This window comes from Lissotriton helveticus, chromosome 1_1, assembly GCF_964261635.1.
Source record: "Lissotriton helveticus chromosome 1_1, aLisHel1.1, whole genome shotgun sequence".
In the NCBI taxonomy this organism is placed as follows: Eukaryota; Metazoa; Chordata; class Amphibia; order Caudata; family Salamandridae; genus Lissotriton; species Lissotriton helveticus.
In genome coordinates this window covers 1,456,727,131-1,456,747,494 of record NC_136057.1, presented here as the reverse complement: position 1 = coordinate 1,456,747,494, position 20,364 = coordinate 1,456,727,131, and the positions used below count along the sequence as shown (strand labels likewise).

Sequence of the window (20,364 nt, the reverse complement as noted above, 5' to 3'; positions counted from 1 at the left end):
CCACGTTAGTCCCAAGTGATGCCCTGAATAAGTGGGAGAGCCAGAGGCTTCAACCGCTAATGGTGGAATGCTACAGCAGCTTCTCCTTCTAATAAAAGAAGAGAAGCACGGGTAAACATTAAGAAATCCCAACCAAGAACTGCCCGTGTGTCCAGATCTTAAAAAACAAATTCAACAGATGGCTATATGAAAATCTCCACTGTGGATTTGATTCAGTAGCCTTTTGTGGCTAGTAATGTTATTTGTCAAATATGTGGAAATAAGTACTTCCAAAAGCTCTTTATATTCTTCATGTAGGAAAGTCCCATTCGTGTGGTTTCAGAGAAGCACCAGTAGCCAGCATTTCCCCAAATGTCTATAGGTTTCACTGTGGGAGGGTAAACACTATTGGACAGATTTGAAAAATCACTGTTTAACAGATGAGGACCACAAACTTATACTCTTAAAAATACTGATAAAAAACACGAGCACACCTAATCCTATGTTTTTGCTGAAAGAATTGTAGAGGTTGAGAAGATGGCACTTGTACAGCAGAGTGATATAGCTTAGCCCCTTTGTACTACTGGGATGCAAGTAAGTTGTCATCTTCAAAAGGTATATCCTTACTAATTCACTTATTTAAATTGTTGAAAAAGAGCATTAAGCGAAGGAAGTGTAGAGCAGAGTAACCCTTGAGAATGTGCAACATGCATTTCCTCTCCTTCTTCAGCACTGATTCTCTTTCTAGACAGGTTGGGACACGTCTGAGAGCGAACTCAGTGAAGGGGAGCTAGAGAGGAGACGCCGGACACTGCTTCAACAGCTGGATGATCATCCTTAGTCGTCGTTGATGTGGACACCTACACCTGTGAGTGTGGCGATTGCTCATCCCTCCTCCCTAAACACCAACCATCTCCAAATGTGAGGCTGCTCACCTTCTGAGGTCCCAGGCAATGCTGAGGTCAGCAGAAGACACTCATTGCAGCCACAAACTCGTCGGAGTCAGCAATTCAGGTCTGATTTTTCTACCAGAGGTAATCAGCTTTTATAAAAAGCAGCACTCGCCTATCAAAAGAAGATCTGATGCTTAAAGTCAAAATGGCAAAGGGAAGTCTGGGAAGGAGATGGCTAAACACGAGACAGGTGTCAAAAGTAATAAGGCTCTCCATCCTCTAGACTGAGCAAACTTGGCCAACCATCCTGGACCATTGGACGTACTCATCCTCTGAGTGGCAATGCTAGTTATAACACACAGTTATGTGTACTTGTGGCCCGCTGTTTGAGGTGACTTATTTCTGAACATATTCCTTGGCTGCCTAGTGGGTACCCCCTCAACTGAGAAACACATACTTAGATTCTCCACTGAGTATGTTAAGCTTCACAGACTAAACGTTTGCTGGCTACGGAGCTACTTTTTCTGATGAACCATCCTGAATGCAACACACAGCTTAAGTCTGATCACATGGTGGTCTGTAGGCACACACGGACTCATCACCAAGCACGCCCATCTTCCTAAACACGCTCTTCCTTGATGCACAAGCAGGGACACACAGCCGAGTCCCATTTAAAAATATTTATATATATGTTTGGTCACAGCCCCTTAATCGGTCAACTTCAGTTCTTTACCAAGCACCCTCAGGTGAATCACCTCTACTTTGAAGTACCACCTTTGAATGAGCGCTGTGCACCTTCATCTTAACTACGGACAATCATACCCCTCTTCCAGTGTCCAACTTTGCAGGATTGCTGAACACTCTCTACTATTAAGCTGTGGCTCCTGCTTCCCTTGATGGGCTAAATGTCTGTGCTGGTCAGGGGCCCCCATTTTAACTGGCTGCTGAACATGCTCTTCCTTGCCATCTCTAGTTCTCTATACATTTGGGGAATGGGGAATCCTTTCCTCAACTGACGCCTAAGCATACAGCTCTGATCTTGTGTGGTGTGGCCCGTTTCAATGCTTTCTGCCAATGTGTATGCCTGATTGCACTACAGAATATCTAAGTGTGTGCTTTTACAAGCCCTCTGCAGATGGAGGAGTCCACCCACCCTTTTGTCTCAAGAGACTGCAGCAGAGACCTCCGTTTGATTGTTACTTTTGTTTCGATGGGTTGGAAGGGAGTAGCCGACGTATGATATGTGTGTGTCATAAGCTCTGTTGATGGACTTGAGTGACTGAATAAACTGCATGTGTCGGGCAATTGCAGGGACCGCATAAATCACCTGCGTACATATGTGGGCACATGCATAGAGAAGCATGAGGAGTCTTATGAGCTCGGTTTGCACAATATTAATAGCAGCAGAAGAGGTTTTGCAAGATATGTGTGTGTGGGTGAATATTCTTGGTGTGTTTGTGTGGCAGAGGCGGGGAAAAGCAGCAGGGCAGGCGTGGTGTGTGTATGTTAGCATCACTCTGGGAACCGGATTGACATGGGATGTAATCAAAGACCATCTTTGTGCAGACTTGAGTGCACTGCTGCAACCATCCCCTCAGGGCATTTGCGGTGTTGCCCTACTTAAAAATGAGTTGTATTTCTAAAGGTTTAATATAGGAAGATCTACCTTTGTCTCATTTTATCTGTGATTCAAGTGGAATGGAAGTCAATGTCTGCTCCCAACTGTGAGGTGAAGACATGGGAGGCAGAGGGCATCCCATCAAGAGACTGATGCATCAATTGTTTGTGTGTGGAGCAGCAGCAAGAGTCGGGTAGAGGGTGGGATTTGCACATGTTTGCTCGCCCCCACAGAATCCTGATATCCATCCCCAGAGGACGCGGTCTCCTAGACCACAGCAGTGGTTCCTGCCATTATGGTTCTGTGTCAAGAAATACATTTATTAACACTGCAGAGAATACAAACCATCCCACTGTTCACTGGACCACTCTGACAAACTGTGCCCGTCTCTTGCGAGAATGGGAATGTTGATCACGGCTGCAACCAGATCCAAGACAGACCAAGTGTTGGAGTAAGCCGGGGCAGCGGCTCGGGCCATGGCCAGTGTTGACTGTTGTGGTGTCTTGTACTAGAACATCAGACCCTCAGAGGAATGAGCGGAGGTGGCGGAGTGCACACACAGACTCAGGATGCACTCAGACTGAGACCTCTCCCTTCATAACATGCTAAGAAGTGTGAACTATGTCTTATTTATTTCCATTAATACAGAAACTAAAATTGGTTTGTGGGTTACCCGGTGTGGAGCACTGCAAGAAAGATGGACGAAACCGAAAGCACATATTCACTTCAATTTGTGCCATCAGAATGCAGCTTTTTTTAATTTACCTCCAGTGAGTATGCAGAGGTCTTCCTGCTCTTTAGGATAGTAGTGCCTCTTGTTCCCTGCCCTGTGGCTGATCCACCATGAATCTGTCCTGTTTCCCCTCGCACCCTCAGTGCAGAGCTCATGCTGGTTCGAGTCCCGAACTGAGGCTTTTCAGACCTGATGAATTAAACAGTTGTTTTTATTTTCCACAGAGTGAAGTTATTTTAATGATTTTTTCACGTATTTCCCTTTCAGCGTCCATGATGTATTTGGTAAAAAAAACTATCCAGTGAAGCACGGCCCTAGGTGACACAAGCATAAACTATTTGTTTATTTTTCCTCAGACTCTCAACTGCCCTATGGCCCAGCGGAGAGTGGGCGCTGCCCCCTGCTGTCACAGTCCGCCCTGTAAATAGCTGTAATGCCAACATTCTCCTCTAGGTAACACGTGGCTCTTTCACACTAAGGTGGTAAAATCGACAGGTTGATATACAGTCTTGTTGCCTAGTGATTGCATATGGAATGTCCCTTGAAAAGCTGTGGTAAGAACAAAAATAGTGTTGGTGGCGTCTGACTCAAGTGGTTGTCTACCATCACACCCATCTGGTGTCGAGCGTTGACCACTATCTCAACTGATCTTGAAACACATCTGGCTTTGTAGTGGCCTCAAGGATTTGATACTGAGCCAATCAAACTCACTGGCTTAACTAAACTTGAGGGGGCCTCCCTGCAAGGTACGCGGAGGGGCCCTCTTCGTACTCATTCAGGAGCTCTCCGGCCAGAGTACTGTGCTGAGGGTGACCCCCTGCAGCTAAGTAGCAACTTACGTAATAAGTAGCTTGTTAACGCATGGCTGTAAAATTACCAATGGTTATAGAAACCACATCATCTCTTCTTGATTACAATCAAGGTTAAGCCTTCCTACCGCATTCCTTACTCTTCACCACAAAATGGCCCTCTCCTCATCTAACTGGCCACAGCACCTATAAAGCAGCGATAAAGCCTACATCTGAGATGTAGATCCTTCAATTTAGAACTATCCAGAAGATCCAGTGTATCACTTTGACTTGCTCACTAACATTTGTTCACAGCTGTGGTGAATATCATCCATGAAGGTGCACTGAACTTGAACCCATAATGAACAACAGTTAGGTACTCAAGGCCTTCACTGGCAGAGCTGGGCTACTCAAACAGTTTCAGAACAGAGACATTATTATACAAATACCTTCTCAAGAAGCGGATAACACAACAGAGAGAAAGAAAAATAACTGGTGTATATTTGTGCGTGCTATTTAAAAGGTGGTGCAATTCTCATTCTCAAACTACAGCTCTTTATTTTAATACTACATTTGTTTAATGCACACAGTGCTAGTATAAGATTAATCAGTTAACGTGTCAGCCCCAAAGTCAATTGAATGCCTGAATCAAGACTTTAATTACATACTCCCTTGGGTTTTATCAAGCCCTGGGGAAGTCTACAAATATTCCACTGGTAAGGAGTCTTTCCAAAAGTGATATTGGGGCCTAGAAAGCGACAGGCTCATTCCTGCACAATAAAGAGCTGAATTGCTATTCTTTTCCAACAATATCTCAAAACCAGAAATATGTATTTAGAAATTGCCCACAGTATTCCAGTTAGTCACCCAGCATTTCATTTGTAGTGGTTTCAGAATCCAGTTCACTTGAGGTCAATAGCTAAATAAAGCCTCTATGCAGGTTTTTATTATAAAAAAATAAAAATAGAAACTTGTAGTGCAAGCAAAGTTCTTTTACTCTATAGTTACTTCAACATTCCAGGAAGTCTATTAAACTTCAGTCTGCGTCCTCTATGAAGCCACCATAATTAGTGGAACCACACTGACAAGAAGAGGAACCAACACTGCAAGACAACACTTACAAGTCGAGTCTTCCTACATATCCCCTTAACCAGGAGGTACATGCACAGAAAATCATCATTTTAAGACTGAGTAAGTTCCACTCTTGTAGTCCCTCACAGCATGGTCCTCTTCGTAATAGTTCATTACCATACTCCTGAATAAAACTGAAAGAAAATGGCGTCACACCCACCTCAAAGTCGATAAAGAAAAGTATAAGGCTGCACTCACCCTCTATCATAAAAACATAAAGCGTGCCCGAAAAAGCCATATAGCCCAACAACTCATTCAAGCTGAAAACACCCCCCAAAGCCCTGTACCAAATTCTGAAAACCTTCACCAGCCCCTAAGCATGCGAATCACAAGGCTTTTCTCAATCGCTCTGTGATAAAATAAGTGACTTCTTCATACAGAAAATAGATACTATCTACAACAAAATTGCCTCGACTAGATGTCCCCCATCAGCAGACACTTCCACAACCCCCCCTCCTAGCTCTAGACTAAATATGATGCTGAACTTTCCCCTTTTAACGCAAGAGGAGACTGAAATAATAATGTGCAAAGTAAAATCCGGATCCCCGCTTGATGTCCTACGTGCAAGGATTTCTGCATCTCTTGCTAAACTACTATCAGACCCTATCTGTTCCATACTGAGCCAATCTCTTAAGGAAGGACACCTACCTTCCTCATGGAAGGCGGCTCAGATCATCCCAATCCGGAAAAACACCAAAACGCCTATGGAAAATCACTCAAACCTCCGCCCTATCTCCCTCTTACCATATCTGAGCAAAGTTATGGAAAAACATGTCAACAAACATCTATCCGACCATATCGAAGTGGCTGGCTACTTGGACCCGACTCAATCGAGTTTTCGACCCAAATATAGCACAGAAAGGGCCCTGGTGGCCGTCACCGATAACATCAGGCTTGCCCTAGATCAGAGCCAACCTACCCTCCTAGTGCGGTTAGATCTTTCCGCCGCATTCGATATGGTCGATCACCAGACTTTGCTCATGAGAATGAGGTAGGCAGGAATTGGGGGAGTGGCTCTGAAATGGATGACCAGCTTCCTATCCAAACGCTCCCATACTATTAACCTGGGCCCATACCGGTCTAATTCACAAGAACTGACCAAGGGGGTCCCCCCAGGGATCATGCCTAAGCCCAACCATGTTCAACGTCTACATAGCCCCCTTGGCAGCTCCATTAAGGAACTAGGGGTTTGTCCCAATATCCTACGCAGACGATACCAAACTCACCTTCTCCTTTAACAAAGCTTCTCAGACAGCCCAATCCACCTTCTCCTCCGGCATGTTGGCAATCTCACAATGGATGGAAAACAACTTCCTACAGCTGAATGCCGAAAAAACGAAGTCTTGCTCTTCGGAGACTCCCCACTTCTGTGGGCACCACACTGGTGGCCTCCAGAACTGGGAAACGCCCCAATCCCCACAACCACAGCCAAGAACCTGGGAGTGTACCTCAAACAGACTCACTATGAAAAAACACATTATACACACGGTGGGCTCATGCTTCCACGTACTGGGCCTACTGAGAAGAGTTTTCCCCTATCTTCCCGATTCCATGTGAAAGACCCTGATTCAAACCCTAGTGCTGAGTAAGCTAGACTATTGTAATGCCTTACTGATCGCAGCCAACAAGTCCTCACTGAACCGCCTTCAGATGATACAAAATACTGCAGCACGTTTAGTCTTAAATGCCCCCCACAGATCAGTTTCACTCCACCTCCTTCACCAGCTACATTGGCTGCCTATATGGAAGCGTGTGAAGTTCAAGATCTGTTGCCTGACTCACAAAGCAATATGGGGAAAGGGACCCTCCTACTTGGCTGAGAGGCGACACCATTACACACCCCACAGGGTTCTGCGATCAAGCGCTAAATCTCTGCTCAAGATCCCCAGAATACAAAAGACACGAACAGGAGGCAAGACCTTTTCATATCAAGTGCCACACCTATGGAACCGACTCCTTATTGTCCTGACCATCGGAAATTCAGGAAAGCCTTGAAAACAGCTCTGTTTTAGATCAGCCCATTGCGGTTGCCTCTACTGCAAATCCCGAGCGCTGAGATACCTTTCAGTGGGTGATTCAGGCGCTACACAAGCCTATAAACTAAACTAAACAATACTGCCATGCAAAATTCAAACATTTCTCCCAAACCTCTCTTTTCATAATCAACATCACAAATTATGTGAACCCGCGTGACCATCAGGTAATCAACTGGGCACTGGATCACAGGAAATTGGTACTAAATTCTTGGAAGAGCACTATTTGACAACTGAGGCCCAATTATGGTTGCTGGAGCACAAGGTAGGGAGTTTGTAAGAATGCTGAATTTCTATACCTACTTCAGGAGAAGCTCCCTCACCACAGTAACGTAGCCTCTCAGAAGTCAAGCCGTCAGGTGTGGACATTGTATGCACAATGAGAGAGAGAAATGGCCAATGGGAAGACAGGTACGGGCCACTCCTGATAAATGAAATTTTTCCGAGGAGAGTAAATCAGAAGCCTTCTCTCCTGATTCGTCAAACCAATTTAAGTAGAAAGGACTCTTTCAAATACTGCATTAAACGGATCTTTAATTTCTTCCACACTTCATGATCCAAGCTGGCTGCAGCAGGCGCAGTGTTAGTGGTGCAGGAGGTATCACCATGACAGGTACCGGTGGTGTAGTTCGTGCTTGTGTTCAGCGTAGCATGAGGCATCCCCTGTAATCCAGATGATAAATGGATCCCTGAAGGACTGACAATACTCATTGCTGGAACAGGGCACATTAGGCAGCAAAAGCAAAGTAAGATCCGGAACCTTTTAATGCAGATCTGCTCCTTAACCCCTTCGACGCTGATGACGAGCTGGGCTCGTCATGAGGTAGCCTCCTCGCACGCTCATGACGAGCCCAGCTCGTCACGTAACATGCGCTTTTGAAAATCTCAGCGTACGGGCGGAATTCCGCCCGCACGCATGCGGTTAAGACTGTTTCTGCATTGCACCACGCCTCCGGATGTGCCATCTCCTCTTCCTGCCTTGGCAACTTCAGAAGTCTTCTGGAAGTGATGATATTGTGATGAGGCACGCCTTTCCCTCTCTCCGATGGCCACACAGCTATCAGTCCCAAACTCCTCCCACCGTTCGAGTCCAACAAAAACATGCACCTGGCTCCACCAAGGTAAGGGAAAAAGAGAATTTTAAAACTAACCTACAAAAGTGAGGCAAAAATAGGACCCTGGATCAATCGTACACATAAAATGCTTCATCGCAAGGGAGTCAATTAAGAGGATCCATTTTCTACGGGAGTGACTGCACAGCAGTATCTCACCAAAACAGAGTAGAGGAGTAGCACACAGCAGAGCTCCCAGAAACAACACTAACAGATTAGAAAGACTGTATGAACCCGCAGGGGCAGGTGCCACAGCACTTAAGTGCCTTCCTCTAAATGAGACTGAGGAAAAATACATTGGCAAAGCCAATAGGTATGGATTTAAGTGCTAAAACATGCCGCTTTAGCGCATTAGAGCAAGACACTAAAGTGAGGCAGCAGAAGTTGGCAGAAAGGGATATATTTGTAAAGCTCTCATATATTTCAATGCAAGAACTCGAGTGGAGCAGAAAGGATACAGCCAATACCATTAGATGAGAGGTGAATTCAATCTGGATTGGCCAAGACATAATTGACAAAATCTCTAACTAATGGCTAAAAGAGGCTGGTCAAAGAATGCCAATAGTGGGAAGGGGTGTACCCAAAGCCAGCCTAGCTGAATTGTTAGCAATAGGTCTATTTAAAAACTATACTGCCAAAACCCAGACCTAAAATAAGGATGCTCCTTTGGGGTGGGGGTGGGGTGTATTTGGTGAGAGATACTCTTATCCATTCAAGTGAAAGTGGAGATGAAAAACTGTTTTAAATCTAGGGCTCAAAGAGGCCTCTCTTCATAGGTGGATCATCCTTATTGATTAGAATCAATCAATGAATCCAGGAGAAATTCTGTCAGAGAATGTCCACAGCCCTCTAAGGACTTCACTGGTGTTAAGAAAGGAAGGGCATTCTCAAAGAACAAGTTACTTAACTTTGCTAACGCTTTTTCTGGTAGATATGCAATCGAAACACAGATTTCTCACCTTTGAATATCCCTGGGGCGCCGGACTGGATCTGGAGAATTGTGTAGCAGTGTTTCTGTGCATCAACAGGTGGCATCGTCGTCAGCTCCATCCTGACCCTGTACCATCGCCGAAGAGACGGAGTTGAACCACGTATTAGCACCTACACTTGATGCTGACATCAGTTTCTTGTCCTTTCCATGCCCTCAGAAGTAAAGCCTTAACAAATGTTGGTAACAGTGTGCTGATCACTAACTTAGGATTTTATTAGATGTTAAAAGAGGCCATTTCATTGATCAGGTCGGTAGGAAGACAGTAAGGAGTCTGCAGTAAGATTGACTATCCTCCAGAAAACAAGTTACTTCCCTTTTGGAATGCCTTATCTAGTAGACACTCTATCTAGCCACAGATTCCTTATCTTAGAATTATCACCAGGCATCAGACTGGATCTCGAATTTTTTTGTTAGCAGTACCCCTGGTAGGTTGCATCATTTGGCTCTGCTGGGCATCGTCAGCGCCAGAAGTGACGTTCACGGTGTTTACATTTAGGCCACTCAGGAACGCTGACGTCAGTTACTTTTTGCGACTTTCCACATCAGAAGCGCGGAGTCACAAAGTACACTGACCAATGGTGTGGAAAACTAGGGCCCTGAAAGGGCAAAGCCCTGTCCCTTAAAATGTGTTCGTAGAGCGGGATGGATGGGTAGACCACTAAGGGAATTGTGGCTAGACAGACTCTCCACCAGATAAGGCGTTACCGAAGATAAGTAACTTGTTCATCTGATAGAGACTTCTAGCCACAGATCCTTATCTTAGAATAGATACACAAGCAATACTTCCCCGGAAGTGGGTCTGCGGATCTCTTCCACATGAGGAAGTCCTGCAGGACCGAACGGGCAAAGTGCCCATCTCTACGGACCCTACTGTCCAGACAGTAATGTTTGGGGGCCTATGCTGCAGCCTGGTAGATATCCAGGACTGAACTTTCACGAGCTAACGCAGTAGTTGCAGCTTTAGCTCTGGTGGTATGAGCCCGCAACCGTTTGGGGTTGACTCTTAGCCAATGTGTGGCAGATTTTATTACAGATCACGATGCATCTGGAGATGGTCTGCTTCTGCTCAGCATTGCCCTTCTTCGCTTCGACATAACCCACGAAGAGTTGGTCTTCAACCCGGAAATCTCATGGGTGGTCAAGGTAGAATGACAGCGCTCTGTTATGTGTCCAGATGGTGGAGTCGCTCCTCTTCCTTGGAGGGAAGAGGCGGAGTGCAAAAATAGGCAGGGTGACGGTTTGACCTACATGAAATGGAGTAACTACTTTCAGAAGAAAGGAAGCCCTTGAATGAAGCACTGATTTGTCTGGGTAGATGATTCGAGAAAGAGGCTTGGAGGACAAGGCCTGAAGCACACTGACCCACTGAACAGATATCGCCACGAGAAAGGCTGTCTTGATGGTAATGAGCTTGAGTGGGAAATTGTGCAGAGGCTCAAAGGGAGCGCACATAAGGAAGGTGAGAATGAGATTCAGATTCAGATCCCACTGGGACATAACATAGGGAGTGGGAGGGAACATATGTTGCAAACCTTTTAAAAACCTATATACAATTGGGGATTAGAAAGGGGAAGGTTAGTCAGGCAACCGAAGAAAAGCAGAAATTGTAGATTGATGTCCCTTAACTTGCTCAGACAAGAACTCTGCTGGACAAGGGAAACACTTTATAAATAAATAAACAAACAGGAGCACCTGAGAAACGGACCAATGTCCGTTTCTCAGGTGTTTTTCATGCCACAAATTTAGCCCAATGGCAGGCGTAGACCGTCTTGGTACAGGAATGCCCGGCTGCCAAGATTAAAGACTTAAAGCGAAAGGTCAACTGTTGCCGATCAATCTCCACACAAGAAAGCAGAGCATTGACAGGTTTGGGTGAGAACCCTCCCTTGCTGCTGCGACAGAAGATCCTCCCGAAGTGGCAGCCTGATCAGAGGACCAATGGCCCTGCTCAGCAGCTCAGGATACCATATTCTCAGTGTCTAATCCGGAGCCACAAGGATGACTTGGTCCTGGTTGTTCCTGATCTTCTTGAGAACTCTGGGCAGGAGTGGTATGGGCCGAAAGGTGTACAGAAGGCCTGAGCTCCACTCAAGGTTAAACGTATCGACAAGGAGAAGTCACTTTGGAAACACAAGTGTGCCGAACTGCTGGCATTGCGCATTCTTGGCGGTGGCGAACAGATCTAACTAAGGCTCTCCTCACTACTGAAAGAGACCTTGCACCACCCCGGACTGAGATGCCATCCACGATCCGCTAGGCATTGTCAGCTGAGTTTGTCCGCTCTGGCGTTCAGAGAACCTGCCATACATTGAACCAAAAAGGATATGCCCTGCTTTTCCAGCTATGTCCAAAGACATAGGTCCTCTTGACAAAGGGGTCAATGACCCCACCCCACCCTGGTTGTTGCACTACAACATGGCTGTTGTGTTGTCTGTGAACACTTGCACTAGCCTTCCCTTGATGGAGGGTAGAACGTCTTTCAATGCCAATCGTATTGCTCGGAGCTCCAACAGGTTGATGTGGAGTCTGTATTCTGCTTGAGACCTCAGTATCATAATCTGAATATCCTGAACTCGCCGTTCAGGAGGATAGGCCTGAAACTGCACTGTGTCCAGAACAGCTCCAATGAAAGGTAGCATTTGAGAGGGAGTCAGATGTGACTTTGGCACCTTGATAGTGAACCCCAGCGGATGCAGGAGGTTCACCGTAGTCTGGAGGGGGGAGACGACAGCCTGGGGCAAGTCCGCCTTCAACAGCCAGCTGTTGAGATAGGGGAAGACTGGCACCCCTGATCTCCACAGATGTTCTGCCCCCACACCATCCCCTTGGTAAACACTCTGAGGGGTGCTGGTGAGGCCAATTGGATCACAGGAAACTGAAAATGCTTGTGGGTCACCTTGAACTGCAGGTAACTCCTCAGGGGCAGCCAATACTGGAATGTGGAAGTATTCATCCTGCAAGTCCAACACTACCATTCAATCTTCAGGGTCTAGGGCAGACAGGACCTGAGCCAGAGTGAACACCTTGAATTTTTCCTTCTTGAGGAAGAAACTGAGACGCGAAGGTTGATGATAGGATGAATGCCGCACTCATTCTTGGGCACCAGAAAGATTATGAATAGCAACTACAACCTACTTCTGGAACCGGCACTGTCTCTATGGCTCATCTGGCCAAAAGAGTTGTATGTTCCTGGTGGAGAAGAGATCGGTGATCCTCCATAAGCCTGTCGTAAGTGGGTGGCATGGAAGCAGGGGTAGTCTTGGAGCGGATGTCGTAGCCCCTTCGTACAATCTGCAAAACCCACCTGTTGGATGTTATGGACTGCCAGCGGGGCAGGTGATGGCAAATCCTGCTGCCGGCTGGGTGCCCATGATAAGTGGCCAGACTAGAAGAGTATGGAGGCTGCTGCTTCAGGGGGATTGTTGGACTGACCCGACCACTGGCCACCAACCCATGGAGCTGGTAGGAACCTCGTCCGTGGCCATGCAGAGACTGCAAAGCTTGCACGCTGCGGTGGCTGGGCGGGTGAAGACATGGTTGCACGCCCCTTCTGTGGCCACGAAAGGTGGATTGAGGGTGACGAGGGGCCATAGAAAGGCCCAAAGACCTATTCTTAGCCCTGTTGTCCTTAATGCGCTCCAGCGCTGAATCCATCTTGCCTCCGAAAGTGACGGGAGCCATCAAAGGGCATGTCCTTGAATGAGGACTGGACATCCCCAGAAAAGCCAGTCATCCTCAACCAGGCCAGGTGTAGCAGGGCCATTGTGGACAAAAATGCTCTGCCTAGTGAGTCAGTGATATTTTTACAGACAGTGGTCCCTAGACAAAAAGTCGGTGAGGAGCAATAAATATAGACCCAATCAGTACTATATTGTAGTAGACGTCTGTCCAGCCGGGCAGATATTTAATATGCAATTAATTCAATATAAACAAAAATAACCTAGTAACAGTTTTAAGTGGGACACAAGCCTGCATCCAACTTAAGCAAAAAAAGGAAGTACAACATAAAGTGAAAAGGTTCAGGCAACAAGAAATGTTTGTTTTAGGCAAATTTCTCATAGAACAAACATAATATACAGTAAACACCATTACACAAGCATTAGTTGGCTACGACCGGCATCATGTTGTGATGCACGGACGACCGGAGACTCATTGTTACGGTACCTGAATTGAAACCGCAATCGCGGCTCGTAATTCATTACTGTATGTATACTCTGGAACCCTTTCATCGCACTGGTCCAGGAATACTACACTCAACCGCAATCTGCACCTTACTTTAGACTGGATTATCGTACTTGCTATCCACACTTCAGGCATTTGTATAACTGGCTTGCTTATTAAATGTCCTGAAGATGATCCCGGCATCCACTTAAGGGATTGAAACGCCGCTGACACCCTGCACACCATATACACCTGTCTAGAATGCCCTAATGCTTGTGTAATGGTGTTTACTGTATATCATGTTTGAACTATGAGAAATTTGTCTAAAACAAACATTTATTCTTGCCGGAACCTTTTCACTTCATGTTGTACTTCCTTTTTTTGCTTGAGTTGGATGCAGGCTTGAGTCCCACTTAAATTAGTTTCTTGTTTATTTTCGTTTATATTGAATTAATTGCATAGCAAATATCTGCCCGGCTGGACAGATGTCTACTACAATTTAGTACTGATTGGGTCTATATTTATTGCTCCTCGCTGACTTTTTGTCTAGGGACTACTGTCTTTAGAAATAGTCTGATTATCCAAGGTCCCAGACCAATTAGGAATTGGGTTTCCTTGTCCTTCTATAATAGTGACTCAGTGGTGTCAAGTCCACAACAGATGGTGAACTTTTCTGCATCCCTACCAACAGCCTGAGAGAGCATGACCCTAGACTCCTCCTGGAGCGTTGGCAGCACCTGCACAACTGTATCCTAGAGTGTGTTGGAATAGCAGCCTATAAGGCACACAGTGTTGACAGATCGCCGTGCCAGGCTGACAGAAGGAAACGTCTTCTTACCAAGGTTGTCCAACCTCTTGGATTCCCTGTCCAGGGGTGCAGTAGGGAATGCGTCTGGATTTATGTGGGACGTGGAGGCTTAGACCACCAAGCTCTGTGCAGTAGGGTGTTGGGTGAGATAATTTGGGTCCCTTGGAGCAGAGCAGTGGTGGCGGGCACTAGTGGTCACAGGAGCACCTGTGCTGTGCTTGGACTAAGTCCCAGGCGTGATGCCATTAAGTGCCTCATTAAAAGGGAGAAACTGTTCGGATTGGGGCACTCCCGGCTGAAGCACTTCTGTCAAGACATTTTTTTCAACTACCACTGAGGGCAAGCTAAGGTCCAGAACCTCAGCTCTCCTCCGCACCACCACTGCAAATGAAGCTCCCTCCTCCGTAGCCATGGTAAGGGGAGAAATCATGCCAGTATCTGGAGAAGTATCCAGTCCACTGGCTTTAACCAGATCCTCTGTCCAGTCCAGTTCTTCTTAATAAGGCTGGTATTCTTCAGGGTCTAGCGACTCCTCCCAGAGTCCTAGCCCATAAGAATAGGGCTCAGACTCTGACCTTAAAGGCATGGCTCCAGTCGGTGGAATCCAGCAATCGGATGATGCTCCTCCGTGTTGGAGTCGTGGCTGAGAATGGGGAAGTCACCGCCGTCGGGGAAGGCCAAGGTGTTACGACCGGCGCCGATCCGTATTAATTTCTGGATCCTTTGGTCCCGACTGGTGCCAGAGTCGCCGGCGTAGATCCAATATGGTCCCCTGCTGTACCCACGCGGAAGAGGTAATAGGCTGGCCAAAGATGAGGTGCATGGCCTCAGAAAATTCTTTCAATCGGGTAGGGGCCGCTCCAGCTCCCGGAAATTTGGGAAGGCGTGAAGCCGACGCAGACGCTGGCTCAACTGCAGAGCCAGGCCTCAAGTGGCGCTGCTCCAGCACACTTCGACGACTTCTTGCGAGACTTGGACCTACCCGAATGGCACGATGAATTTGATAGCAACGACAACTTAGGGCTCCGCGACCGCTACTGGGACCTTTCTCTCGACCATGAATGTGATCGTCTCTGTGTCACACGTCGAGCTGCCATAAGCTTGAGGTAGCAGTCCCTCAAAGCAATTGGGTGCATGGTACGGCAGTCAGGGCAGACCTTTGGGTCGTGATCCTGCTTGAGGCACCAAAGGCATACATGGTGCATGTCAGTCACCAACATCTGTTGGTGAAAGGCACCGCAGGGCTTGAAGCCAGGATTCTTGGAGGACATCCCTGCCACACCAGGAGGTAAATCTAAAAAAACTTAAACAAAATGTTGAAAAAAACCTAGTAAAAAAATGATTGGATGGCATGGAAAGAAAAGTACTGATGTCAGCTTACCTGGGTGGTGCCTATATAGGCACTGCAAATGTCACTTCAGGCACGGACGACCCAACGCGGAGCCAAACAACGCCACCTACCTGCGTGCAGGGGTACTGCTCACAAACAAAATCCGTATCCAGTCTGACACCTGGGGATAATTCTAAGGTAAGAAATCTGCGGCTAGAAGTCTCAATCAGATTGCGAATTACCAAACGTGAGTAACATGTTCTTCTGATGGATACTTTTAAATGCAGAATCCTCCCATTAGAATAGATGCCAAAGCAGGACCTCCATAATATGGAGGGTCTGTAGAGTGGGATCAGACCACAATGTCTTGTAGAACCGGGCAGGCAAAGTGTCCTACCCAATAGACCGGTGTGTGAAGGCCATAATGCTTTATTAAAATATGCACCAACACCCATGTCACAGCCTGGCAGATACCAAGGACAGTCACCAATCACTCCAATGAAGTGGTAGCGGACTTGGCCATTATGGAATAGGCTCTCAGACCTTCCAGGAGCTGCTTCTTAGCCAGTGCATAACAGATATTATTGCAAGGGATTGTCCATCTCAACAGGGTGCTCTTCTGCATTGCATTCCCATGCTTTGCTCCAGGAGCCCCACAAAAAGTTGATCATCCACCTGATAGTCCTTGGTATGATCAGTGTAAAGATGTGAACCCTTTTGGAGTTCAACCTATGGAGTCTCTTCTCTTTCAATAAGTGTGGGGGGGGACACACCAAAGAACACCAGTAGAGCGATTGACTACCAAACATGAAAGGAAGTCACAAATTTCAGTAAGAATGCCTCCGAGTTCTCAGTAACACTTTGTCTGGAAGGAGAGTTGTGTAGGGCAATGTAGAAGGATTTCTTGGAATTGCGCCTGACAGCGAGGATGACATCCACCACTTTCGGCAGCAAATCAAATGTAGTCTACTGCTGCAGCTTACTCTCCAAGCAAGAAGATATAACTTGTGGAGATTCGGGTTGAGGGTGTTGCCCTGCTGTGGAGGCAGAAGGTACTCCTAAAGTATTAACCTGACCGGAAGATAGATGTTCATGCTCAGATGTTCCACGTACCACACTCTCCTGGCCAAATCCCGTGCCCCATGGGTGACTTGGGCCTTGGCCTTATCGATCTTCTATATAATTCGGGGTCAGAGAGGTAGTGGTGGGAAGGCATTCCAACTGTAAAGATTCTCCTAACAAGTGTTCTTGTGCGAACTCTGTTGCACAATATTGTTGGCACTGCATGTTCTAGATGGGGCCAAAAAGATCCAGCCAGGGCTCACCCCTCTGGTCAAACACACCGCGCCACCTCAGAATGTAGACAACACTATTTATCTCCCAGACAATGTCTGCTCAGTTCGTCCTTCTGACATTCAGGAATCCTGCCAAGTGGTTGGTAACTAGGAAGATGTTCTGGTGCTTTAACCACCTCCAGAGATGCAAAGCCAGACCCAGAACCTCACACAAACCTGCGTGTCGGAGTTACACATAGGAGTGATGTTGTTGTGCAAGCCTGAACCAGGGTAACGCTGATGGGCAGGAAAGCCTTCAAGCCAGACTGATGTGGATCTGGCCCTACACTGGAGACGAGAGACCTCAGATCTCTACCTCCCCCTCTCCACCGCCCCCTCCACCCCACCCTAACATTAATGCGTCCGGCACCCCTGTCAGTTCAGGGTGGTTGAGGGAGAGTGGCCTATAGCAAGACAGATTGTGATCAGTCAACCACCATGGCAGCTCTTGTGCCACCTCCTGTGGATGTATGACGTTACAACGCATGCTATTACATCGCATGCCTTTACGACGCAAGTTTTACAACACAAGTTTTACAACGCAAGTCGTTACAACGACTTGCGTTGGGGGGCGCTGGATAGTGAATAGTGAATAGACACTTTTTTAAACCTGCTAAAGCGCATTGGGTCGCGCCTACCTTGCCTGGATTCTGTGTGGTCTCTGCTGACTTCTCCTGACACCTTGCAGCACCCGCTCCGCGGGTGCCGCTGCGCCATACCAACGCGAGGAGGAACAGTCCGGGAGACCGGGGAAACACTTTTTCGGCGCCGGCGGAGGGCTGCGAGCGTGACAGGGACTCCAATTCCCAGGAGTCCCTGACAGACCGTGGTCAACTTCCGGTCCGCTCTCCCTGCCGGCCCGCCCCCGCCCACCGGAGTGCATTCTTAAACCCCTGGCTGACAAGCCCTCACTGGGACACTTTTTTAAACCTGCTAAAGCGCATTGGGTCGCGCCTACCTTGCCTGGATTCTGTGTGGTCTCTGCTGACTTCTCCTGACACCTTGCAGCACCCGCTCCGCGAGTGCCGCTGCGCCATACCAACGCGAGGAGGAACAGTCCGGGAGACCGGGGAAACACTTTTTCGGCGTCGGCGGAGGGCTGCAGGGCTGCGAGCGTGACAGGGACTCCAATTCCCAGGAGTCCCTGACAGACCGTGGTCAACTTCCGGTCCGCTCTCCCTGCCGGCCCGCCCCCGCCCACCGGAGTGCATTCTTAAACCCCTGGCTGACAAGCCCTCACTGGGACACTTTTTTAAAACCTGCTAAAGCGCATTGGGTCGCGCCTACCTTGCCTGGATTCTGTGTGGTCTCTGCTGACTTCTCCTGACACCTTGCAGCACCCGCTCCGCGGGTGCCGCTGCGCCATACCAACGCGAGGAGGAACAGTCCGGGAGACCGGGGAAACACTTTTTCGGCGTCGGCGGAGGGCTGCAGGGCTGCGAGCGTGACAGGGACTCCAATTCCCAGGAGTCCCTGACAGACCGTGGTCAACTTCCGGTCCGCTCTCCCTGCCGGCCCGCCCCCGCCCACCGGAGTGCATTCTTAAACCCCTGGCTGACAAGCCCTCACTGGGACACTTTTTTAAAACCTGCTAAAGCGCATTGGGTCGCGCCTACCTTGCCTGGATTCTGTGTGGTCTCTGCTGACTTCTCCTGACACCTTGCAGCACCCGCTCCGCGGGTGCCGCTGCGCCATACCAACGCGAGGAGGAACAGTCCGGGAGACCGGGGAAACACTTTTTCGGCGTCGGCGGAGGGCTGCAGGGCTGCGAGCGTGACAGGGACTCCAATTCCCAGGAGTCCCTGACAGACCGTGGTCAACTTCCGGTCCGCTCTCCCTGCCGGCCCGCCCCCGCCCACCGGAGTGCATTCTTAAACCCCTGGCTGACAAGCCCTCACTGGGACACTTTTTTAAAACCTGCTAAAGCGCATTGGGTCGCGCCTACCTTGCCTGGATTCTGTGTGGTCTCTGCTGACTTCTCCTGACACCTTGCAGCACCCGCTCCGCGGGTGCCGCTGCGCCATACCAACGCGAGGAGGAACAGTCCGGGAGACCGGGGAAACACTTTTTCGGCGTCGGCGGAGGGCTGCAGGGCTGCGAGCGTGACAGGGACTCCAATTCCCAGGAGTCCCTGACAGACCGTGGTCAACTTCCGGTCCGCTCTCCCTGCCGGCCCGCCCCCGCCCACCGGAGTGCATTCTTAAACCCCTGGCTGACAAGCCCTCACTGGGACACTTTTTTAAAACCTGCTAAAGCGCATTGGGTCGCGCCTACCTTGCCTGGATTCTGTGTGGTCTCTGCTGACTTCTCCTGACACCTTGCAGCACCCGCTCCGCGGGTGCCGCTGCGCCATACCAACGCGAGGAGGAACAGTCCGGGAGACCGGGGAAACACTTTTTCGGCGTCGGCGGAGGGCTGCAGGGCTGCGAGCGTGACAGGGACTCCAATTCCCAGGAGTCCCTGACAGACCGTGGTCAACTTCCGGTCCGCTCTCCCTGCCGGCCCGCCCCCGCCCACCGGAGTGCATTCTTAAACCCCTGGCTGACAAGCCCTCACTGGGACACTTTTTTAAAACCTGCTAAAGCGCATTGGGTCGCGCCTACCTTGCCTGGATTCTGTGTGGTCTCTGCTGACTTCTCCTGACACCTTGCAGCACCCGCTCCGCGGGTGCCGCTGCGCCATACCAACGCGAGGAGGAACAGTCCGGGAGACCGGGGAAACACTTTTTCGGCGTCGGCGGAGGGCTGCGAGCGTGACAGGGACTCCAATTCCCAGGAGTCCCTGACAGACCGTGGTCAACTTCCGGTCCACTCTCCCTGCCGGCCCGCCCCCGCCCACCGGAGTGCATTCTTAAACCCCTGGCTGACAAGCCCTCACTGGGACACTTTTTTAAAACCTGCTAAAGCGCATTGGGTCGCGCCTACCTTGCCTGGATTCTGTGTGGTCTCTGCTGACTTCTCCTGACACCTTGCAGCACCCGCTCCACGGGTGCCGCTGCGCCATACCAACGCGAGGAGTAACAGTCCGGGAGACCGGGGAAACACTTTTTCGGCGTCGGCGGAGGGCTGCAGGGCTGCGAGCGTGACAGGGACTCCAATTCCCAGGAGTCCCTGACAGACCGTGGTCAACTTCCGGTCCGCTCTCCCTGCCGGCCCGCCCACCGCCCTCTATCACTTCTTATATCTAGGGCTAAATCTCCCGCAGCGCGGGACGCAGCCCGGGTCAAGACCGGGCTAAGAGCGGGCCGTTTGAGGCCGTTCGAGGACGGCAGAGGACGGCCCCGGCCCATATCCCCCTATCGGTTTTACCCAACATCCAAGGTAGGCGGGATAATTAACCGCTATTGACTTTTACTAAAAACTGATACTTCCCAACTGTTTGGATACAAGAAACATTTTAATCCCTGATAGGACTTTGATATCTGCATAGATTATTTGTGTAAATTACCGTGTT

The 20,364-nt window shown here is 48.8% G+C and overlaps 1 protein-coding gene across 1 annotated transcript in view; it reads left to right on the top strand.

Annotated features, from left to right (window-relative positions):
* Nucleotides 1–3,442, top strand: part of PRPF40B (pre-mRNA processing factor 40B) — a 289,560-nt gene extending 286,118 nt beyond the window's left edge. Inside the window, exon 26 of the mRNA XM_078685984.1 lies at nucleotides 732–3,442. Within this exon, the coding sequence (XP_078542110.1) occupies nucleotides 732–773 (42 nt within the window). The 3' untranslated portion in view covers nucleotides 774–3,442. The remainder of the gene's footprint in view (nucleotides 1–731) is intronic.
* The last annotated feature ends 16,922 nt before the right edge of the window (nucleotides 3,443–20,364 follow it).